Here is a 25,423-nt window from a genome sequence, read left to right as displayed (position 1 = left end):
ACAGAATTAAGCATGATTCTCAGTGAGGCTGCTGCACCTTCAGCAACAGAGTCGACCTCAGCAGGGCTAAGATTATAATGATTGATCCCTGGGGAAACCCATGGTGGTCCTGGGATTAGCACAGCAATTGTTTCCTTAAACTTAGCTACAGCATTATCTGAAAGGCATCTGCTATAGTAAGACTGTGTTCTGAACACAGCCATTTCTAAAGCTGTCATTCACAACGTCTACATGGATATAAAAGTCTCTAAAAATAATGACTACCTATTCTGAGGACCAAGTCAGATAAAAACTCAGAGAACTGAGACAGGAAATCTGAATGCGGCCCAGCAGGGGGCCGATATACAAATAAAAACAAAAGTGGCTTTTCTGTCCTCCAGTTGGGTCAGATGGGTAATGCCTAAAGTCAGGCTTTCAAATGAACTGGAACAATGTTTGGATCTAGGATTAATTAATAACTTGGTGTGATATATTGCTGCCACTCCCCCTCCTCAACCAGTACCACAAGGAATATGGTAATTAAGATGGGTAGGAAGAGTAGATTCATTTAAGCTAACATATCCTAAAGTCAGGTCTCAGTAAAACAAAATAAATCAATGTGATGATCTGCTATCAAGTCGTGCACTAACAGGGATTTACACAAAATAGATCTAATATTTAACATTCCACATTTAATTGTGCTGTTAGTGTATTCTATTTGTGCTTTGGTATTCAGTTTAATAAGATTATGGTGACTGACCGCTCCCTTGCTCTGTGCTTGGTGAACTTTTAATCGTGGAACAGAGACTACCTCTATAGTGTTAAATATGTTATTGTTAGTGGATGAGGGTTCTACAGAAGCAGCAGAGAGGTGTGTAAGACTACAACTCTGCATCCTGATCTGGACCCTGGATTGTCAGGTCACTTTGGGTCTAATAAATTTGGCCAAGTTACTAGAAATGAGAGAGGCTTCATCCCGGGTGGGATGGACACTGTCTCTCCTAATCAGACCAGGTTTTCCCCCAAACTGTTCCAATTGTTGACAAGAGACGCCTGCTTTTTGGGGCACCACCGTGAAAGCCAGCGACAAAGCGATGACAAATGACTAAACATTTCATCATTTGTCAGATTGGAAAGGGGACCAGATAATGCTGGGGAGTCTGACATCTTGTGTAATTACAAACCAACTCTGCGTTAACTTTGGTGAATTCCGACTGACGAAGCCCGGTGTCGTTTGCACTAACGCAAATAATAACTTTACCACATTTAAGATTTCTTATCGCCAGCAGCTTTAGATTGGCTTCTATGTCACCCGCTCTGGCCCCTGGAATGCGCCTAACTATGGTCGCCGGTGTCGGCTTCACATAGCGCAAAACAGTCGCCAATTACCAGAGTCAGTTTTTCAGCAGGTGTGTCACTGAGTGGGGAAAAACAGTTAGCCATGGGAAGCAGTTGGTGGTGCACAGTGGACCTTTGGTTTGGGCTATGTTCCTGTCACTCAGCCACCCTGGCTAACCAGCTACTCGGTTGATGGGACAGCTAGCTTTAATGACACTAGGCAGCTTCACATCAGCTACCTTCTCCTGGCTACCTGACACAACTCCAGACAATTCCAAGTTGCAGAACCATGTCTCAATCTTACTGAGTCTTGCCTCCAGAGCCATTAAAAACTGCATTTTCTGCATCTATTACCTTAAGTAAAGGAGTCAGAGGAACTAGACATTTCCCACTCTCAACGGACACAGGATGAAACACCGGGTGAAACCGATGGTGCGGCCATGCTCGTGCTAATACTCAGTGGATTTGGCAGATCAAAATATCCTATTGACAAACGTGAGCTGTGTATTTGTTGAATGTGATTTCCCCCCCTTGTTGTTGGCAAGTAACTAGAATTGCCCAAGTACTTAATTTAAAATAAAGTGAACCCAGCACACACCGTGTACCAACGAGCTATTGGGTAAGTGACGCAATACATTACCCAACGGAAGTTCTGCTGTCCCTCCCAACATTGCTGATCCTCTCCCATGGTGTTTTATACCACTGCTATGCAGATGAGACCCAACTAAACCCCTCATTTCCCCCAGATGAACCTTCAGTCTCAGACTAGATCTCAACCTGTCTCTCAGACGTATCCGTATGGATGCAGAACCTCCACCTTCAACTTAACCTTGGTGAAAATGAGCTCCTGTTTTCCTCGACCAAACAATCCATTTATCACAACATTGATTAGAAAATTGACTCGTTGCCTCTTGCTCCTCCCAAGGCTGTTCAAAACCTTTGAATCATGATTTATCATCAGATGTTTTCTGATAATGCAGCATCAGTTTCCCTGTCATCCCGTCACTTTGCCATATCCAACCTCAGAAAAACAAGGCCATTGAACCCACAAATGCTGATACAAACCATTGTGATCTCCCTTATTGCCACCACTTTAGATAGTCCAGCTGAAGTGGTGACACCACCCCATTGCTGATAGAGGTCGACTGTACCTTCCTGCATTAATATCATGTCATTCATGCTGACCGACAGACTAATACTTGAATCTGCTCCGTCTTACATTGACAATCTTGTTCATTTAAGACAAGCCCATGCTACCCCTCATTGCTGCATCCTCTTCCAAAGCTGTCTGTCATAATAATTACTGAGCATTTACTGGATGCATTATTGCAACATGGAATTTTTTTATTTTTTTTTTAAAGAATGATTACTGGTTGGGTGGTTGGCTAGTTGTTGTTGATTGTTTGGAAATGTGGCACATTAACCCAAAACAACAACTCAAATGAAATTGAATTACATTTATATATGAAGCTAAATTATTTTCTTAAAGTACTGGTCTTTACTTGTAGATTTGTTTAAACTTTAAATCTTTCTTTGATTTCTCCAACAATTTTATCTTGCAAATCTTTCACCTTTATGGCTGGATTACATGTGATTGTGTTTCCTGTATGTCACACCCTCACGTCATGTTACGCTATCCAATCAAACACAAGCTCTGCATTTATCAGTGTACAAAGAACCAGCCTTCTTTTCACTCAGCCCAATATTTGATGACAAGATGACATCTGCAAAGTTGATCTTCTGGCTGATGTGTTTAGAGAAATTTGGTGAGCATTTTTATGTGTTTTGTTTGTCTGTTTATAGCATCTATGTACAGTCTTCTTTTCTGTTTGATTTTAGCTCAGACAGCTTCAATGGAATTTTCTCCATCTTTGAATCGGAAGACCAATTTTATTTTGGTCAAACCTGGACAGAACCTGACTTTGCCGTGCCATGACAAGGATGATGTTTCTACCAGGATTTATTGGTTTAAACAAACTCTGGGAGAGAAGCCGAGGCTGATCTGTACACACAGGATATCTAGCAAAGATTGGAAATTTGTTAATGACTTCAAAACCAATCCACGCTTCCAACTACATCCTGGTAACAAAGTAGCTAATCTGACAATATCAGATTTGGAGTTATCAGACTCAGCCACCTATTACTGTGTAAATCACTATTTAAATGTAAATGACTTTCTAGAAGGTTATAATGTCATTGTAGAGGGTTCAGGGTTGACCATAGATCAGTCAGCATCACAGTCTATCCAAGCAGGAGGTTCTGTGACGCTGAATTGTACAGTACATACTGGGTGGACTTGTGATGGGGATCACACTGTTTACTGGTTCAGAAACTCTGGACAATCTCAACTGGGACTCATGTACAGCCATACAGGCAGGAATAAGCAGTGTGAGAGGAAAACCAACACCTGTTTCTACAACTTCTCCATGAAGAACCTGAAAACTTCTCAGACTGGGACCTACTATTGTGCTATTGCAGCATGTGGACACATTCTGTTTGGAAATGGAACCAAGCTGGTGTTTGAGGGTGAGTGAGTTTGAAATTATTGTATTCAAAAGTTGTTAAAGTGCTATTTTATGTGCAGATTGTTTCCACACGCCTGTAAAAAATAATAAAGTCAACATGACCTCAGTGTTCCCAAAAAAATCCAAAATGTAACTTAATTTCTTAATTGCTCTATGTTTAAACACATTAAAAACATTTGTGGTCAAAGTATCACTTTAACTCATACTTTTTTTATGTAAGTATAGATTCTCTTCATATACTGTTATTTTATAAAATAATGTGTGAATGGTGATGCTTGTAGTTTCGCTGAATTAGAAAATAATGACATCATAACTGCCATGATATAAAGTGAGAAGACAAATATGTGTAAAGATCTAAATAATTATCTGAAACGGTATCGCGGATATCACAATTTCTGATGCCTCTCGTTACAGATAAAGGAAACTATCTTGTTTTGGTGTATTTCCTCAGTGCGACCTGGATATTTACCATCATCGTGGTTATTTTATTAACCATTTCACTTTATATGACGAAAAAGAGAAACAGCCAACACTCTCTGGGTAACTGATGTAATATATTTTGAATGTTCTTAAAAATAATAAATAAATGAATGTTGCATTCTGTGTTTAAAAGACTTGCAGTCAGGGATCCCAGACTCACCCACAGCAAACCCAGCGGTGAATATCATTTTGATTATTTTAAAAAAAATTTATTTAAATGTGTGTATATATATTTTTTAATTCTCTTTATTTGCCTGCACCAATTATGTTGTGGGCAACTGTCGTTTCATTTTATTACCAGGGCAACCAAAAGGAAGACAACCTCCATTATGCCGCTTTGAGAGCCAACCAGTCCAACAGATCGAGGAAGCAGAAGAACAGACAGAATGAATGTGTGTACTCTACTGTGAGGTCGTAGATGTTGTCCCTTTGTCATTACAGCTCATCACAGGAACAGTAATAATACCATTTTAAACCAATGTTGGAGCTTTTTTGTGCTGTGTTTTAATAATTAGTGTGCATTTCCTTGTAAATTTTACCATTTGTACACTTTCATTTGGAGAGTCAATTAAACACGTTTTGCTTAATGAATTTTGTTTATTCTCGCCATATCCAAATTGATATTGAATTACTTTAACACCATAAATACATTGAGGTATAGATTGTACAGTGGTCACAAAAGCTTTAATTTTCTTATCCAACCTGGAAAGATTAATTTTAATACACATTTAAGACAAATGTAAGTGCACAAAATACTAATAATATTATGACTAATTACTGATAATTGATGTCCCAAAAACATACCAGTGGCTGGAAAAGGCCAGACTGAAAGACAGCACAGAGCCAGTAACCATGGCTACACAAGAACAGGCCCTGAACACCAGAGCAATAGAGGCCAGGGTCTACCATACCAGACAAGATCCCAGGTGTGGGCTGTGTAGAGAAGCCCCTGAGACAGTCTAGCACATCACAGCAGGGTGCAAAATATTGTCAGGCAAGGCATACATGGAGCGACATAACCAGGTGGCTGGTATAGTGTACAGGAACATCTGCCCTGAGTATGGACTGGAGGTCCCAGGGTCCAGGTGGGAGACACCCTCGAAAGTGCTGGAGAACAAGCAGGCCAAGATCCTGTGGGACTTCCAGATCAAGACTGACAGGATGGTGGTGGCCAATCAGCCTGACATAGTGGTGGTGGATAAACACCGGAAGGTACTTCAAATTTTGAATTATGGTCATTTCAACCTGTGGACTCAGCACAAAAAGATGATCTACCCCACAAAAATACTTTTTCTGCCAAAAACACATATATTTGGGCATGGGATAATATTGTTAGATTGACTAAAATGTCAAAAGTTAAACTAGAATCATTGTGTCGATTTGACACATTTTGTATTAAAAATGCGAGTTTATGCCCATTGTGGCTCAAACCTATGAGAATCAAATTATGTTTCTGGCTGAGATGGCGGCCAATGTCGGATGTGAAGGAGCTTTCTTCAAGAACAGCTTTTGTTCACCTCACCCCTCCTATAAAAACTGGGACTTCACTCTCCTCAGCACCACCTGCTGGGTAAAAAACTCAAACTGGTACCACCATGGTCGTGATAAATTAACTTTCTGTGGCAAACGTGTCCAGGCTACTGGTACTGTCAGAATCACTCATGCTCAGGTCAGCTCTTAAGCTAGCTTAAGTATTGATGTATATTTAAGATGTCTGTTTGTGTTTTCATGTGTGTGAGTATTACGCATGGTGGAGGGGGTGAGGGGCATTTGTTTTGTTAAGAATTCCACATGTTACCCAGGCATTTGTAATTTTATCCTCCTGTAACACAATTTATTCTAGAATTGCTAGACACAATATCCATAGCTAGCATGATGTTGATTTTACTGCCTGCACCAGAAGCCTAAAACTGTTAATATTGGAACTCTAAATCTCACAGAAGCCAGATGGCTGCAGGTAACGCTTTGTCAAAGGTATCAAAGATTGGACTCGTCGATAAAGGGGCTTGAGCTTTCTTTTCACAGACTTCAGTACTGATGAGAAGTCGTTAAATGATATTAGGATGTCATGAGAGAAAATACAATATCCATGTATTTGAATTTAAAAATGCTTTGCATTGCTACAAAAACAATGTGTATATTCTTCAAACTTTTCTGCACAACTGCATTTCATTGTGCATATACAGTATGAACAGAGAATTTTTTTTCACCATTTATACACATATCCATACAACAGAAGTGACTATTTTTTAAATAAAAATTTGAGTGTCTTATCAAACAAAGCAAAACACTGATAAATGTGTGTCTACAAAGGTGACGAACCTTTGGGTGTATGATGCAATATCTCAGAGGTACGCACATTCAAGACGGAAGCAATTGTATACCGGTAGTCTTCTTTCCTTAATAGGTCAAATGGGCCAACCGATCACATGCAGTTTTATGGGTTAAGAGCAAAAAGAGGACCAACATGTCTCTACACCGCCTTTGCACTTTAGACACAATGACATCGTTTCAGAGATTATGCTGTCTGTTGTGTGTGTTCTTGGGAAACATTGGTAAGTGCTGATTTTAGGGCTTTTCTAAATGAAAGTATTCTTTTTGTTCTTTGTTGTCTCAAAATAGGCTGAAACATATGTGATTTACTTTTTCTCTCCAGTCCATGGGGACAATACGAAGTTGTCCATCCCCATTCGTCAAGATGCTGATTTTCTATCAGCGGACGTTGGTGACAATGTTACTTTAAAATGTTTCTATGAAGACAGTTTTACAACAACCCTTTACTGGTATAAGCAAGTGATAGGCCAGAAACCAAAGCTAATGTCTAGCTTCTATTTATTTGGTCAAAAAGCTTCCTTTACGGATGAATTTAGAAACAGCACACGTTTCCAGCTGGTTACTGAAAATCTCCAGCATCACTTGACAATTTCAGATTTACGTGTTGCTGACTCCGCTACCTATTACTGCTTAGCAAGCAACTTTTTTGAATATCAGTTTCACGACGGAACAACTGTCAGTGTAAGGGGGTCAGGTTTTAATGTTCCAACTTCAGTGCATCAGTTGGCGTCTGGCACGATTCAATCAGAAGATTCCATGATGCTGAACTGCACAGTTTATACTCCAACCTGTGATGAAGAACATGCTGTTTACTGGTTCAGAAACTCTGGAGAATCTCTACCAGGAGTTATTTTCACCAGTGCAGTCAGAAGGAATAACAAGTGTGACAGGAAAACCAACAGCTGTTTCTTCAACCTATCCCTAAAGAACATGAATGAGTCTCAGACTGGGACCTACTATTGTGGTGTCGCATCCTGTCAAAGCATTGTGTTTGGAGCTGTAACCAAGGTGGAATTTGAGGGTGAGTTTTATTCTAACTTTATGATTCCAATGTTATGACTTGGACTCAAGATTCGGGAGTTTAAAATGATTACTTTACTACTATTGCTTGTCCATTGTGAAGGCAGACTTGACACAATGCAAAAAAAAAATGTACAATTTAAAAAAAACAAATTCAATCAAATTCAGAAATGTTGTCCTGAAAACATTGAAACTAGACAGGGTATTTAACTTGGATTTCAAATCTGAACATGATAAATAATGATTAGTACTTAAATTGATAGTAAAAGCTCCACTTTCCAATTCCACTAATTGGTAACTTTGGATTGGAACGAAGAATCGTGTCACTTGAGACGAACTGACTTAACGAATACTTGTTCAAGCTACCTCTTCTACCCTCACTGAAACTTTGACCTCTGTCTGCTGCCGTGTGCATCTACAGATCAGAAAGACTCTCTGGTCTTGTTTTACTTCCTGTGTGGTGCATCATCATTCAGCATATTTCTGGTAGTGTATCTGGCCTTCTCGGTGTGCATGATGAACAATCACAGCTGCAATTGTGAAGGTATAATCAATTGCACTTCCTGTTTTCTATCATGTTGTCTAACATGATTTTTTTCACAGTTTTAGCATTCATTTTATGTTTCAGAATTGTTTCAGAAAAGATTGTCACCTCTGTCCAAACCAAAGGTATTTTTTATTAGTCAGAATAAAGTCGTTCATTAAATATTCAAAAGGCACTGACTTTATTGTTGTCATTTTCAGGATTGTCCAGATGCAGATGGTTCTGTTTTGTGGAAGAAGAAGATGAACAGAGAACATACCTGGACTGAATGTGTTTACTTCAGTGTCAAGCAGTAGAATAGTAAAATGACCATTTTCAACAATTTTAGATATCCTGTAGTTTCAGAAAACTCACAAAATAGAAAAAGGCTCTTCTGTGGTTTATTTATAGATATTTGATTTATTGTGTACATTCTACATTGTTCAGGATGTTCAGGATCCTTAGTACAATAAAGAAGGAAATAACCAACACACACTTGATTGTCTTGTCCTCCAACGACCAATGAATCATGGTGGAGGAGCTTAAGTGTCCTCAACATCCCAGAATCTGTTTTGTCTTAATTTGCCCCTCACAAGGCCTCCAATGGGAAAGGGGTACTAGGTGGAGGGCCAGACAAAGCACAGATCTCAAAGACATTATCAGTTAGGAACAGCATATCCCACTTAGTGACCAGGGGGCCTAGGCCTGTGTTTGGAGCACATTGGTGCGCGACCAATGGCTGGGACTTTGTCTATGGGCCCAGATCGTCCAAACATGAAACAGAGACATGAGTCTGTCTTGCAGCAGGGTCTGGGGCCATATGCATTAGGTGATAGGCCATGGCAGGGTCACACAAGGATAAAAAGGAGCTCAAGGAAATCCTCAGCAGAAAGAAAAGTTCCTGTTTCACATGCTCTGATTCTGAGAAGAAGGAAGTCAATAGAGAAGTTAAGCATGACATGAAAGCAGCCAAGCTATCGTACAAAACCACCCCTTTTACACATGGTCCTGCTGTATCTGCTGTCAGTATCTGCCACAGGCTGTATCTCCCAGGGCTTTATTTCCCCAGGTTTTTGATTGGTGCAACAACTGACTAAACCCACTAAAACCAAAGAGATTGGTGGTGACTTTTCCAACAAGCACTTGCAGCTGTTGCATGTTTCTTATTTAACAAAAAAATATCCTTAAAGTTAAAAAAGACTGTAAATAATCCAGAATGCGCAGCTGTTAATTTAGTGTGGCATATAAATTTTAGAATTTGTCTATCTGAATAAGACATACAGGGTATGATGAGAACTTATGTAGACACCCTAGGTGTTAGCTTACACACCCCCACACATGTGACGCTGTGCAGTACAAACAAAACCACAACATCAGTTACTGCTCGACCTGTTTGCTGTCTGTTTTTGCATTTGCAATCATATTTCTTTTTTTTCTTTCTTCTTCTTCTTGGAATAAAACATTACATAATTATATACACATCATGTAAAGAAATATCAAGTAATATACCATACCATTCATACGTTACCATACGTACAGCCATGTTTTTAGACAATGATGCAAAACACTTAAAGTTTTGACATGTTTAAAAATAATCCTGTACTTATATATTTTGTCCTGCAGTCAATCTTCTTCTAAAATAAGATTCAAATAAAGTTGCAACCCTTTATTGTCTAAAATGTCCAAATGTGTTTTTTGTAACACAGTCAGAATCTTTTTTTTAATTGTGCTGCAGCTATGACGGCAATACTTGTACATACTTGCATGGTGGGCTTGACTTTTCCCCTTCTGTCTTGGTGGTTTCAAACAGGAAGTCTTTGCTGTGTCTTAACACACAGCAGTCAAACTACATCGCTTCACTCTCTTGACCTTGGCATTCAAATACAACAACTATTGTAAGGAAAATGACATTGCTGTAATGTTAATGTGATCCCCATTGCAGTCACATCAACACATCTTCTTGTCAATAGTGTTATTTCTGTTTGTATTAAGCACATTTATCCATCGAATTGTCTGTATGCAAACATTTTTAGATTAGATTATATTTTAGATTATAATGACACATTCACTTGAGTACATACATTTTGTTTAATTTATAGGTTAATAAGTGGACTAGTTCATGATTTTATAGGCTTAAAAAAACACAATATTCCAGTTCCTCTGATATACTCCTGGGGTCACCCAAGGATCGGTCCCAGTGCTGCTGCTCTTTGCCATATACGCAACATTGCTCAGGCAAATCATCCCATGGTCTCCCATGGTGTTTTATACCACTGCTTTCCACATGGCACCCAGTTCGGCGTCTCATTTTCCCCAGACTAACCCTCCGGCTCAGACTAGATCTCACCATGTCTCTCAGACATATCCGCATGGATGCAGGGCCACCACCTTCAACTTAACCATGGTGAAAATGAGCTCCTTCTTTCCTTGGCAAAACTATCCATTCATCAAAACATAGATCACAAAATTGTCCCCTGCCTGTTATCGACGCTGTTTGAAACCTTGGAGTCATGATTGTTGATCATCTGAGGTTTTGTGATCATGTAGCATCAGTCTCCCTGTCATCCCGTCACTTTGCCATATCCAACCTCAGAAAAACCAGACCATTAAACCTACAAATGCTGATACAAGTCATGGTGATCTCCCATATTTCCACCAATTCAGATAGTCCAACGAAAGCAGGCCCATGCCACCTCACTGCTGATAGAGGTCTACTGTACCTGCCCACATTAAGATCATGTCATTCATGCTGACCGACAGACTAATACCTGAATCTGCTCCCTCTTACATGCACAATCTTGTTTGAGCCCATGCTACCCCTCGTTGCTGCATCATTTTCCAAAAGCTGTCTGTCATAATAATTAGTGAGCATTTACTGGATGCATTACTGCAACATGGAAAATATAAAAAAGAATGATTGCTGGTTGGTTGGTTGGTTGGTTGGTTGGTTGTTGTTGATTGGTTAGAAATGATGCACATTATAACTCAACTCAAATTGAATTGTATTTATATATGAAGCAAAATCCTATTCTTAAGGTAATCCAAATTTTTTTCTTGTGGGTTTTTTTAACCTTTAAATCTCCCTTTGATTTCCCCAACATCAATTTTATCAAGCAAATTTGACATTACAAGTGATCGTGTTTCCTGTATCTCACACCCTCGAGTCATCTCCAGCTGCCCAATCAGATACAAGTGCAGCATTTATCAGTTTAAAAAGGACCAGTCTTCTCTTCACTCAGCCCAAAACTTGGAGCAAGATGACATCTGCAAAGTTGATCTTCTGGCTGATATGTTTGGAGAAATTTGGTGAGGATTTCTTTTTTGTTTGTATTTTGTTTATTTATGGCATCATTTGCAAAATTCTAGATTTAAACATTAAACGTTGTTCATTTCTAATTGTATTTTGTTTTTAGCTCAGACAGCTACAATGGAATTTTCTCCATCTTTGAATTGGAAGACCAATTATATCTTGGTCAAACCTGGACAGAACCTGACTTTGCCGTGTCTTCACAGAGATGATTTTTCTACCAGGATCTCTTGGTTTAAAGAAACTCTGGGAGAGCAGCCGATTCTGATCTGTATGTACTGGATATCAACTAAATATTGTAGCTGTGCTAATGACTTCAAAAACAATCCACGTTTCCAACTACATCCTGGTAACAATGGGACTAATCTGACAATAACAGATTTGAAGTTATCAGACTCAGCGACGTATTACTGTGTAAATCAGTATTTAAATGTATTTGACTTTACAGAAGGTTATAATGTCATTGTAGAGGGTTCAGGGTTGACCATAGATCAGTCAGCATCACAGTCTATCCAAGCAGAAGGTTCTGTGACGCTAAATTGTACAGTCCATACTGGGTGGACTTGTGATGGGGATCACACTGTTTACTGGTTCAGAAACTCTGGACCATCTCAACTGGGACTCATGTACAGCCATACAGGCAGCAACAAGCAGTGTGAGAGGAAAACCAACACCTGTTTCTACAGCTTTTCCATGAAGAACCTAAATACTTCTCAGACTGGGACCTACTATTGTGCTGTTGCAGCATGTGGACACATTCTGTTTGGAAATGGAACCAAGCTGATGTGTGGGGGTGAGTGCTCTAATTTTGTGTAGATTATTTTCTGTATATTGTAGAAATAATTTACATATTATCTAGTTTTAAAAATATTAAGCCAGCATCCAGTAATTTATTTAATTGTCCATAAAAAGGTTATCCTAATTAGCTCTGTTCAGTTGGTTTATATATAGTGTTTTATCGAAAAATTTACCAGTTCAAACAGATATGGCCTAAATAACCCCCAATTCTCTGTTTACACAGAGCTTTCAGTATCTAAAATGAGGAGAAATTGTAACGTTTAAAGCCCGGTTTGAATTTTACATGGACACCGTGGCAGTCCTTTAAAAACATAATATTTGTAGTCAATGTATCACTTTAACTCATTACTTTTTATGTCAGTATAGGTTCTGTTTCTATATTGTTACTTTATAAAATAATTTGTGACTGGCGATGTCTATTGTCTCCCTGAATTACACAGTAATGACATCATAACTAGCTTAATATAAAGTGAGAGGACAAATTTGTTGAAATACTTAAATGATTGTCTGAAACGACATCGCGGATATCACAATTTCTGATGCATCTCGTTACAGATGAAGGAAACCATCTTGTTTTGGTGTATTTCCTCAGTGCGGCCTGGATATTTACCATCATTGTGGTTGTTTTATTATCCATTTCAGTTTTTATGACAAAGAGGAAAAACAGTCATCACTCTCTGGGTAACTGATGTAATATATTTTGAATATTCTTAAAGGTAAACTGGGAAAATTACTTTAAAAAAATCTCTCCCTGTGTTTTAAAACAGACTCTCAATCAAGAGTCCAAGCTTCATCCAGAGCAAATGCAGAGGTGGAGACAATTTTGATTTAAAAAAAAAAAAGTTTATATGTATAAATAATCCTTATTTACACACACTAACTTACCCTTTATAACATATCTCCAGGGCTACCAAGAGGAAAACAACCTCCATTATGCAGCTTTGAGGAACAACCAGCCCAACAGATCAATGCAGAACAGACAGAATGAATGTGTGTACTCTGCTGTGAGGCTGTAGATGTCTTGTTGTCATTGCAGGTTAACACAGGACCTAATTAAGTATTTTGTATTTACTCATACCGGTTTCTACAATTGTATCATTTATCAATCTCGATGAAACACAGTTTTCCTAATAAAGTTGTTTTTTCTGGCCATGTCGACAAATGATAGATTACCTCCATATATTTATATTCATTTTATGAAGACAAAGCTTGTATCGTGCTGTTGCAGTCCTTAATTTGTGAAGTCAAAAGCTGCAACAATTGTTTTCACAAGCATTCATATCCATCGGACTATTAAGTTGACCAAAACACCCACTGGATGAGACAAATGCTCCATTATGTGATCATGACCATGTAAACAGCAGCAGGCTATGTCTTGGATACATAGAAATGCTAAGGCAGGGGCAGTATTATCCAAAGGGTTGGCGTACTCCTGCTGTGTCCACCGTGGTCTCTCCTTCCCGGAACGATTTTTCCCAGGAACAATTTTTGCTTATTTGGGATCCAATTTGCCAGCAGCTTAGAAAACGTTTAGCTATCTTTGTTGACCTCTTTTTTGTAAAACTTGGGGCATAAAGACTAACAAAATTGAACACAATACAAATATTAATTTTTGATTTAATTAACAATTACTACCTGCTCAAGATTCCCAATACAACTGAAACCTTGACATCTGTCTGCTGCTTTTTGAATCTGCAGACCTTGGTTAGCTTCCTAATTGGTGCATCAGCATTCAGCATGATGAAAAGCAGTCACAGCTGCCATTGTTAAGATATAATCAATTAAAATTGTATTTTGCAACAAAAGACCTTCAACAGTTTTATTAGAATTGTGAAAAAAACTGGCCAAGGGATTTTTGTCCATCCCTCTATCAGTCTTCGACTTCTTTATCTCTTTTAGGGGACAGGTGGCTGCTTATCCCACTTCTAACTCACAAAGACAAACAACTGTTCATGCCCTCATTCACTTCTAATGTCAATGCACATGGACACGGGGAGAACAGGCAAACTCTGCACAAAAAAGCCCCTGACTGCAGGAACCTTCTTGCTTTGTGGCAGCTATTTTAGCCCCTACATAACCGTGCCACCCCTGTGTCAGTTCACCTCATGTGTGTCTCCCCTTGTGTTGTGCCACTTTCATCATGTTGTGATTACTGATCACAAAGTGCCATAATCATAAAGCAAAATCTTTACAAATATTATGGTTATGGCATAATCATAATCTTTGAAAAGATTATGATTATGGCACTTTTGAACTACCGTATTTTCACGACCATAAGGCGCAGTGTAATAAAAGGCGCAGTCTCAGTTGCGGGTACTATATCTGTTTTTAGAACATACATAAGGTGCACCATATTATTAGGCGCATGCTAAAGCATACAGTAAAAAATGACAATGGAAGTAAAATGCTGAGTTTCGTCACATTTATTAAACAAAATATTCATTCTTCCACCACAAAACCATCAAAGTTTTCATCTTCTGTATCTGAATTAAACAGCTGCGCTATTTCAATGTCCAACATCCCAAATTCCTCTTCTTCATCATCTGAATCAGACTCACAGACCGGTTCCGCTTCAGCATTGATTTTGATAAAGCTCTTACAATACATGAAGACGGTATCATAGCCCATGTGTCTACAATCCACCCGCATATGGTGGCATAACTTGCCCACCGCTGCCTCATACTGTTTGTGAAGGAGTGTTCGCCTACCGTCATCCAGCGCTCTGTCCATTTTCGTGGCAGCCGAGAACCACGGTGAACGACAACTTCTCGTGCCCCGTTGTGCGTATCGCCACCGTGCTGGTCCCTTTTTCTCCACTTTGTGGGTCAAAGGGATGTCAAAACTCAGAGGGGTCTCATCCCTGTTGGTGATGTGGCTGGGCGCGGTTATCTTGTCACGGCAGTAGGTACGGAAGATGGCCACCCTCTCCTGGTAATCCGCGGGCAGCCGCTGCGCAACAGTTGTCCTTGCGCGTATGGAGAGATTCCGCCTCCTCACAAAGCAAAAACACGGACCTCCTTGGAAGTGCTCAATGTCCATTTCTTCAGCTATCGCTTTGGCCTTTTGTCGAATGGGGACAGTAGAGACACCCCTTCCAGTTGTTTGCTGTTCCACAACCAACTGTTTCACTCGGTTTTCCAGCTCGGGCCACCTTGCTTTGTTCCCACAGGACATTAAAATGTCTTGCAGCTGCTCGATTGCCATTTTCAGCCGCATAGTCGATGGCCTACAAATTGCTGCTTTATGTTGTGCCCATTTGATGAAACCCCTTCCACTTCCTTCCAATAAAGCCTCCATGGTCCTTGATGGGCTTGTAATCATCTTTAGTATTTTCACCTTTTTGACATCACTTTTATATCCAATGGCTATCAGCTAAAAATCCTCATATTGAACCTCATTTTGGATCACCCATCTAAGGTCCTATGTTTCTTCACCAGGATGAATGGCAGGTAGGTCCATAGCAAATTTCAGAAGTAAACCAAAAGCAAACAAAATCCAAAATGACTGTTCTATGCAGATGTGGCAGGGCGTGGCCTGCCCTTCGAACAGGTGCCATATGGAGGTAGTGCCTTAATTGGTAGGTGGGGAGAAAAGGTTTATATAAGGCACTGCCTCCAGTTTTCCCCCATCGACGGGACGGCGGGGTTGCGGCTTATCTGGGCGGTTCGACCAACAGAAACTGTTTTACAACGCTTTGCCGTAAGGGCACGGGCGCTAGTCTGCACTGGGCAGTTGGCTGCCGGCTGGCGTCAGTGGGTCGCGTTGCCCCAGCGGGAATCCTTCACGGAGTGGTGGCGCCACCAAACACAGTCGGCACGGACTTTCTCGCGTGCTGGACCCACTGCTGCTTTGGCTCAGTCCCGCTTTCGGGACTCTCTCCCATTCGCTCTCGCGCTCTCTCTCTCTCGCCCCCCTTCGCTCGGGGGACGGCGCTGAGACGTAGTGGCGCCGCCGAGGCCACCACGGAGCTATTGCTTTCATTTTAGATTCTTAACAGTGTGTGTAAATCGTATCAACTGGCATTTACTCTTTTAGGTTTTGTTCTGTTCGTTTCTTGTTTGATGTAGTGTTCTTGTTGGTCACAATTTATTTGCCTGTCTGTGTGAGGAGTGTGTGCGTGTGTGCTCGTCGCGTCAATTGTTACCGCTGGAAATTTAATTGTTCTCTTTTCTTTGTGGACAGGTGCTGCGGGCCACGGTGGGGACCCAACCCCTGGTGGAGGGCGTTTTCCTCACCCCTCGTGTGTAGTTTTGTTTGCAGTAGCACGGGTGTTTTTAGTTTGGTTATCTCCCCTAATTGCGTTTTACCTGCCGGTGGGGCCCCAGCCCTGTCCACCCCTTTTGTTTGACTTTTAGACCACCGAGTTATTTTTTTGTTGTGTATTGGATTTAATAAAATCGTAGTGCTTAACCCTCAATCTTGTCTCTGCCTCGGGAATAGAACCTTATCTGCGTGTGCCTGTTTTCCGGTTAATTCCTGGGGTGAAATTCCCCAGGTGGCGTTGTCGTCGTCCGATACACCTCTCCCCACCCCGCCACACAACCATAATGATCACTTCAATAATGAAAAATCACCAGGCAGGCAGCAGACAGTGGCCAGGGCTGGGACAGATGTTAAGTTATGCAATTGGCTGTGTGCTGTGCCAGATGCTGGATTGGTCATCTGAAGATCAAGTATCTGCCAATTGGTGGATTGTCCAGGAGGGACTAAATTTAAAGCAGAAGATTGCTGCCACCTGCAAACTCCTCAACTTCCTCAATAATCCAGTGGGCCTCTGATGTGTTTTGAATCATTGTGGTGTGTAAAAGTGCACGGCCACATTTTTTATATTGTTTTCTCCGGTTTTTGAAGTTAGGTAGGTTAAGGAATGTATTTTGGTTATTGCCTATTAGGGAACATTTTGGTTGTTTCTTTTCAATTAGACTGATTCTGATTATTTTGGCTAAAAGTCACTCTGAGGATATTTGTGCTGATAAAACCTTTTGAATTTTGATTTTTGGAATGATCCTTGGTATAAATGATCACCCATGTTAACGTTTGATTAACTTTGTGTCATTAGTCACTTAGACCTTAAGGAAGCTGGGGGTTTGTGTTAGGCTCAGAGCTCCTAGACTGGTTGTAACATGGAACAGGCAGGGTCAGTAAAAGGAAATGAGTCCAGGAATGAGTGCTGGAAAGTCAGGCATGAGGCTGCGGAGAGAGTGACGGGAGTGGCAGCATTGTCCTGCTTATGGCAGAACAGATAGTGACAGGACTCAGTTATTGCTTTGCTTGCAGGATTTATTATTTCTTTTTTAGAACAAAGATACTTTCACTGCTGAAGTGTTTTTAAAATATGGCATTTAGTTTTCTGAATCACAATGCTCTCGTGACTTGACAGTGACTTTAATTACCCAGCTAATCATATAACAAACTTGCATTAATATATTCTGATGTACACATGATTTTTACTCTGTTTGCATTGCTCTACTGGACAAGCCTGGGAAATATATGAAGTTGAGAAGTAAAAGGATCATTAGAATTATGTTTTGTGAGTTTATGATCTGTGATTTTTGCTAATTATTGCCTGTGAAATGGCTCCTGACCATCCAGTCCTGATACAGATGCATTATGTTTTCCCAAACTGTTACTAAAAATTGACTGTTTAAGTTGCAAGGATCAATGCAAACCCAGATGTTTTCATTCTTGGATTCAAACAGAAAGCCCTCGTATGTTTTTTCATGTACTTTTCCACGAGTGTGTCTAAAAAAATCAACACGTCACAAGGTCTCAGAGAAACTCATACCCTTGTTTCCTTAATAAGACATACAAAGAAACCGGGTCGGCCAATCACAGCCAGTCAGTAAACTCAGGTTTGAGTGGAGGAAAGGACAAAATTAGTTTCATTCAGCACAGCAACACAATGGTATTTACGTTTGTTTTCTATCTGGTATGTGTGATTGCTGGGAAGATGGGTGAGTGATTTATTATTCTTGTATTATCTATCTAATATTAGCACTGGAGCACTCTCATTTCTATTTTTAATATGGAAAGAAACAAACAACCCTCAAAATAATTCATAACTTTGTTTGTTCTGTTTTTTCAGGTGAGATGACTGTTCTGATGGTTGATAAAGACAAAAACTTTACAGCAGCTATTGGTGACAGTGTAACTTTGGAATGTTTCATCAGATCTGATTTTGTAGCAAAGTATTATTGGTATAAAGAAATAATGGGAGACTTTCCAAGGCTTGTGTCGAGCTTCTATACCTTTGATGAAAGTGCAAAGTTTTATGATGAATTTGTTAACAATTCACGTTTTGCACTGAATGCAAAGAAAGAACAAAATCACTTGATGATTGCCAATTTACAGCACTCTGATACAGGAACGTACTACTGCGCTAGTAGCTTTTCAGAAAAACTTGAATTCAAAGATGGAATTACAATCATCATAAAGGGTTCAGGTTTGAACATCCCAGTCTTTATCCAGAGACCAGAACATCACTTGAATCAGTCAGAAGGTGCTGTTAGGTTCAACTGCACTGCACATGGCAGAGCCATTGACCAAGAACACGGTGCATACCAGCTGAGAACATCTGAAAAATCTGATCCAGGAGCTCTTTACACATGGAAAAACAACACTTGTTTCTACAGTTTGCCAGCAAACAACCTGGCTGTTGATTGTGCTGTTGTAACATGTGGACACTTTCTAAAGCTACCCCAAAAGCCACCCGGAGCGGAGGGTGAGTCGGTTTCATCTAAGAAATTAAATATGAGACAATGCATCATCTAATCTCTCTGAATCTGCAGATGGTTATCTTAATCTGTATATTCTGAGTGGAGCGTTGGCGTTCACCACCATTCTGGCCAGTTTCATGGCCGTCTTACTGTGCAATATCTACAAGAGCCAAAGCGGCCGCAGTGGAGGTAAAAGTTTTTGTGAACTTAAAGTAAGTAAAACACAATGACACAATGTCGGTTTGTTTTGTTTCAGGAAGTACCTTGAGATATTCAGATGATCCTACCACAAATGAAGAGGTACTTGTTATCTATATTAATAAAAACATCCTGATTGCTGCGCATCATATAGGTATTTCCTATTTTCTGTTTCAAGGGCCACACAAATGAGGATGTTCTCCACTATGCTGCTTTACGGACGAGTATGACCGACAGACCAAAGAGACAGATGGGAGCCATTAACGAAGAATGTGTGTACGGAAGAGTAAAGCATCATCGCTAAACATGTTTCAGCTTTGGGTGAATGATTATGTACATTGTTGTGTTTAAGAGTTTATTATTTTGTTTCATTTTATTTTGTTTTTGTTTGTATCAGTTGCTTATGCAATGTGGAGTTTTATAGCAAATAAGGAAATCCATATGTTGCTCAATTTCTTTTTTTGGGTAATCAGGTTTTAGGTTTGCAGTTTATCAATGAACTGCAAACTGCAAAAACTATCAATAAAAATCTATAGTAACTAAAACAAAGTTACCGTTTAAATATACTTTATTTGAATAAAGCATATAAGAAGATTATTTTTTCTTTTCTTTTGTTTCTTAACTTGATTTTTAGATTTGCCGCAAAGGTTTCAGTGGTCAACAGACACCTCTCAGCTTTGTAACAATTGACGTTACAAAGTGCTGCAAACTTTTCAGTGGAAACTTTGAGTCTAACTAGAACCCTGGAAGACCAACATGTGGCCGCCTCATGTTAAGATTAAGATATACTTTATTCATCCCCGCAGGGAAATTGAATTGCATTAGCAACCTATACAAAGTATAGAAACAGAATAAATAAATACAAATAAGATTAGAACGTTATAAGCATATATACAGCATATATTATAAGCATATATATATATACAGTATATGTATGTATGTGTGTGTGTGTGTGTGTGTATATATATATGTATGTGTCTGTATATATGGGGCTTTGTATTTTCAAATGCCACAGTATGGTCTTGGGCTTATTTATCTTCTAAACATTACTTAAAGCATAGCTAAAAAATTCAGACATTAATATCTGATGCTACATTCAAGAGTCCTTAAAATATTGTAAAGAACATATACAAGAATACATTTGTAAATAGCTGTAAAGGTTTGTGTCGAGGTGCCAAGAACAGGATGAGAGCCATATACAGTTTTGTCATTTACTTATTACAATGCAAAATCAGCTGATACAGTAAACTTTGTTGTTTTAGACATCTTGCTCATGTTTGAGCTGTGCAAAGGTGAGTTGTCCAAACTGAAAAATTAAAGTGAGGTTCCTGATTAGCAGTTAAGGTTCCTGTGGTGTCACATTCACTCTTTTGTGAATTTGGTGCAGTGTGATGTAAGAACTATGATACAAAAGCAGTGTAAAAGTCTGCACCATCACAGTTCCCACAGTACCCCCTCAAAAAACTAAAAATCACAGGATAAGAGGAAAAGACATAATACTAGCTCTATTTGTGAATATGATGTTAATTTTAATGTTGCTATTGGTTCAAACCAAGCTCCAAAACAAAAGAGCAACCCCAAAAAACAAATCCCGACATAATTATAAACCATTCTGATGATATATGATTTAGTATGTGTGTCTTTATTTATGCAGTGTCTTTGTGGTTTCTGTCAGGATGTCAAACACAAGAATAGTCAGTTGAGGAATAAAGTGTTATGATTCAGTTTATTTGTTAGTTTTATTCCTGCTTCCCCCCCCCCCCCCCCCACCTATATCCATCATTAACAGAACTGTGCCAAACAAACATAAATATCTCTAAATCTAAATCACATCTCTCATATTTTGAGTGAGAAGAGAGGTAGGTGCAGCGTTTCATCTATAGAATGTGCATGTTGTGCCATTATAAGAGCAGATTTCATTTTAATGCCAATATTGGCATATAATATCGGCAGGCTGATAATATTGGACATCTCTAATTTTTATATTGTGAGACACTCACTTGACGAGGCACAGCGGTGTGCCTCACTTACGGTACAAATATACTAGGGCAAGGGGGAGCCAGGACGCCAGGTCAGTGTGGGGTTGATTTCATCATCACCCCCCAATATCTAGATTGGGTACAAAGCCCCAATGACAGACGGACTCGTGACAAGGGCAGCTGACCTGAGAGAGAGAATCATGAAGTCCTGGGGGAACTCAACTACCTCCCTGCCAAGGCTAATAGACAAAGTACCAGACCAATCTCTACTGGAGGACATGAAGATGGCACTGTCAACCATCCCTACCACTACCATCACTGAGACCAATCAGCTTATGTATGCAGCGGCAACGATAATCCTACAGATGCTTCGCTACAAGATGAAGAGCATGAATAGCCATAAGGAGCAAATGGTCCCATGGAGGAGAAGGCTAGAGGCAAAAATCATGGCAACACGGAGAGAAGTCAGCCTCCTAACAGAGCTGAGTAGAGGCGTGAATCCAAGGACAGAGCAGCCCAAGAAGTACAACAAACTGTCCATACCTGAGGCACTGGAGACTGCTAAGCAAAGGCTCACAGCCCTGGCCACCCGACTAAAGAGAAGTAGAGGAAAGGAGAATAAACAGGGTGTTCTCCACCAATCCGGCAAAAGTCTACTCTCAATGGCAGGGCAACAAGATGACAACAGACCCCCCCCCCACAGGGCTGAGACTGAACAATACTGGAAGAATATCTGGGAGAAAGAGGCAACACACAACACTACTGCCCAATGGCTGCAAGGCTTACAGACTGAGCATAGCCAACTCCCAGAACAAGACCCAGTAGTCATGACCTTAGCAGACATCCAAACAAGAATGTCCAAAATGAAGAGTTGGACAGCACCAGGGCCCGATAAGTTCCACGCCTACTGGGTTAAGAAGCTGACTGCACTCCATGAACGCCTGGCAGCACAGATGAACCAGCTGCTAACATCAGGGAACCACCCAGGATCCCGCAGGCAAATGGTACCAATGAGGAGGCAGCTAGGAGGTCAGCCACAGCTAAATACCTACAGAGGCAGATCCTGAAAAGTCAGCTGAATGGTAAGCATAAGATCCAGGCCATAAACACCTACACCCTGCCAGTAATCAGATACCCTGCTGGCATAATACCCTGGCCACTGGAAGAGATACAAGCCACTGACAACAAGACAAGGAAGCTCCTCACTATGCACGGAGGGTTTCACCCTAAGTACAGTGTTCTGAGACTGTACACAAAGCGAAAGGAAGTACTGTCCAGGAGGAAACAACAAGCCTCCGAGAGTACATCAAGAAGATGGCCCCCACTCACCAACTGCTGAGTGAGTGCCTCAGGCAACAAAAGCCCACCAAGGAGGAGAAACCTGAGGGGCTATCATGGAAGGACAAGCTCCTGCATGGAATGTACCACCGACAAATTGGGGAAGTGGCTGATATCGAGAAAACATACCAGTGGCTGGCAAAGGCCGGACTGAAAGACAGCACAGAGGTACTACTCATGGCTGCACAAGAACAGGCCCTGAGCACCACAGCCATAGACGTCAGGGTCTACCATACCAGACAGGACCGGTGCAGACTGTGTGGAGATGCCCCTGAGACAGTCCAGCATATCACAGCAGTGTGCAAGATGTTAGCAGGTAAGGCATACATGGAGCGGCATAACCAGGTGGCTGGCATAGTGTACAGGAACATCTGCCCTGAGTATGGACTGGCCAATCAGCCTAACATAGTGGTGGTGGATAAACACCAAAAAACAGTGGTGGTGATCGATGAAGCAATCCCAAATGATAGCAACATCAGGAAGAAGCGACAGGAGAAGTTGGAGAAGGACCAAGGGCTGAAGGAGGAGATAGAGAGAATGTGGGGCATGAAGGCAACAGTGGTCCCAGCAGTGATTGGGACACTCGGGGCAGTAACACTCAACCTGAATAGATGGCTCCAACAGATACCAGGAACCACATCAGAGATCTCTGTCCAAAAGAGCGCAGTCCTAGGAACAGCTAAGATCCTGCGCAGAACCCTCAGACTCCCAGGCCTCTGGTAGAGGACACGAGTCTGAAGGAAGGAAGGAGCCACCGCCCAGGAGGGCGAGGAAGAGATTTTTTTAATATATATATATCCGAGACACGGAGGCGGATTGGTCCTCGAAGAGAGGGGCCGTTCCAAGGTGGAGAGAAGACGCTTTGCATTTAGAGAGGAGGCACTTTACAGAGCTCTGCCGCTTTTTCTAAACACAGAACTTTGCCTTGTATAAAAGTCGCTTCACAGCAAATTTTACAAATCAGCCACTTGTGCAACTGTCACATTTTAGTGTTGATGCATGTGTGTGTTGGCTCAACAGAATTGACTTTGAGGGAAATTATCCTACACCCATCAAAACTAAAATAATAAACCCACTGTTGGCTGTGAGGGGGCGTGACATGCTGAATGATGCTATGTTCAAGGCAACTCAGAAATATGACACAAATTGACAACGTGAGTGTAACATCCGGGACAAGCGTCGTGGTTGTTGGCTTAAAATCCACAAGTCCACCAGCCACCCTCACACACGAGCCCATCTAGCGATGAGTCAGTTTTACAGCTTTGTTTTGATTAGATTTAACTTGGGAAAAACACATTCACAGGATGTTTTTGAATGAGGTAACACTAGTACAGCAAGGATAAACTCTCCCAGTTCCCTAGACATCTTTTTCCCACCAAAGTCCTCTAAAGTGCAGAGATGATGCCAGAATTCATCCACAGTCATTGTCTTAGAGACTTCGTCCAGGATCTCAAGAGGCAACCTCCTCCACTTGTCATCAATGCCTGAGCATCTGTCAAGTCAATCAGACATGACAATACTCTCTGGAAACAGAGAGGGATATTCTGCTTGTGCTCTGGCATCAGTGGAACTGCTAGAAGATAGGCATGCAATGTAGGTCAAGAGGGCATCATCAAAGTCAAAACGTGTCTTCATTTCTCCAAAGGCAACCTGGAAGAAATGTTTGTCAGCACATCAAGAAATCTGTTAGGATGGATGATCTGAAGTTTGACTGCTGGACTTGCTGCATCACTTTGTGTTGCGTGGTAAGATCAGATTCAGGGCTGTGTTAGCCCAGAAAGTCGCATGAAGGTCAATAGTAGTTTCCTGTAAGTCTCATGTGTCTTGCACCTCAGTGTTGTAATAACCACACTTGTGCAGACCATGACAGGAAGCAGTTATACAGAGGGCCTCATCATTCAGAGCTTGGTAAATATTCTCAAAGCATTCAGTCTGGTGTCAATCGACTAGTCAGTGTCAAATACCAAGGGTTTCACACTAGGCGGACAATTGTTTGACAACTTCAATCTGTGACCGCTTTCGTATCTGGGGGGCCTCAATGATTTATGTGGTCCAACACGATAAAAATCTTGGAGTTCACAGTTCTCCTAGCAGTGTTTTTAAAATACTGCTACCACGGTCTCTGCAGGTAATATTATTTGTATTTGTGTTGCCATTCTTTTTTGCTGTGGTTTTTGAAAACTTTAATTTCGACCTCTAGCTCTGTGTTACAACACCAACAGAAGGCTTTACTGTCACTGCCTGCAACAGGCTTCAGCCAACTAGCAGAAATGGTTGGCTTTGCCGCTCTTTAGGGCATGTCTGCTTGTGGTGATGCTGCTTACTTTCACAACAGCCCTCGTTCCTCATCACCATCTCTTTTCATTCTCCTCACTACTGATATCGCCTTTGCTTGTGTATTTTTAACCCGCGCCGTAATCTTTTCCTCTCATCTGTCACCATGTGATTTTTTTCATGTCTGCCGCACTTATGCTTTGACTTTTTTTTGTTGGCTCGACTACTTTCTGTGGGTATGCAGTCTATGTGTGAGGCTCAGGAAGTTTGTTCCACAAGTGAGGACTATAGTAAATAAAAGCATCTTCACCTTGTTTGTGTGTGACTGTAGGAACCATGACTAAACCTCTTCATGAGGACGTTTAGCTTAAGGTTCAGTGTGTACTTTTTCAAGGTCACTCCGCTCTTTTTGTCCGTGGGGCTGCAAAACAGGAAGTCTCTGCAGAGTTTATGTTCAAAGCTGACCACAAAGAAGTAACAACAAAATATGTTCCATTGTAGCACCGCTTGCTCAAGAAAGATTCTGTGGTGATCAGTCAAGTTCATTTCACAAGAAAAGAGGAACACAATCAACATGGGCCAGTAGCAAATACAACATAGTAACATGCAAGGGG

General features: G+C 40.8%; 3 protein-coding genes across 3 annotated transcripts; all 3 read left to right on the top strand.

The window, feature by feature from the left end:
• The first annotated feature begins 3,013 nt into the window (after positions 1 to 3,013).
• LOC115250823 (uncharacterized) lies at positions 3,014 to 4,909 on the top strand. The gene is made up of 5 exons (XM_029841029.1): positions 3,014 to 3,083; positions 3,157 to 3,843; positions 4,257 to 4,382; positions 4,456 to 4,499; positions 4,624 to 4,909. Exons 1-5 carry the CDS (start codon positions 3,035 to 3,037, stop codon positions 4,738 to 4,740), a joined length of 1,023 nt encoding a protein of 340 aa, XP_029696889.1. The 5' UTR covers positions 3,014 to 3,034; the 3' UTR covers positions 4,741 to 4,909.
• Positions 4,910 to 6,748: 1,839 nt separating this feature from the next.
• LOC101067753 (uncharacterized) lies at positions 6,749 to 17,082 on the top strand. The gene is made up of 10 exons (XM_029841076.1): positions 6,749 to 6,877; positions 6,979 to 7,677; positions 8,098 to 8,220; positions 8,305 to 8,339; positions 11,457 to 11,505; positions 11,613 to 12,299; positions 12,860 to 12,985; positions 13,072 to 13,115; positions 13,210 to 13,308; positions 16,951 to 17,082. The coding sequence occupies exons 1-10, from the start codon at positions 6,790 to 6,792 to the stop codon at positions 17,080 to 17,082; spliced, it is 2,082 nt and encodes a 693-aa protein (XP_029696936.1). The 5' UTR covers positions 6,749 to 6,789.
• A 1,032-nt stretch (positions 17,083 to 18,114) lies between these two features.
• On the top strand, positions 18,115 to 19,812 carry LOC115250824 (uncharacterized). The gene is made up of 5 exons (XM_029841030.1): positions 18,115 to 18,258; positions 18,390 to 19,025; positions 19,093 to 19,209; positions 19,277 to 19,320; positions 19,397 to 19,812. The coding sequence occupies exons 1-5, from the start codon at positions 18,207 to 18,209 to the stop codon at positions 19,520 to 19,522; spliced, it is 975 nt and encodes a 324-aa protein (XP_029696890.1). The 5' UTR covers positions 18,115 to 18,206; the 3' UTR covers positions 19,523 to 19,812.
• Positions 19,813 to 25,423: the final 5,611 nt, after the last annotated feature.

This window comes from Takifugu rubripes, chromosome 8 (genome assembly GCF_901000725.2).
Source record: "Takifugu rubripes chromosome 8, fTakRub1.2, whole genome shotgun sequence".
Taxonomy (NCBI): Eukaryota; Metazoa; Chordata; class Actinopteri; order Tetraodontiformes; family Tetraodontidae; genus Takifugu; species Takifugu rubripes.
The sequence above is the reverse complement of the archived record's forward strand: the minus strand, read 5'-3'. Positions and strand labels throughout refer to the sequence as shown.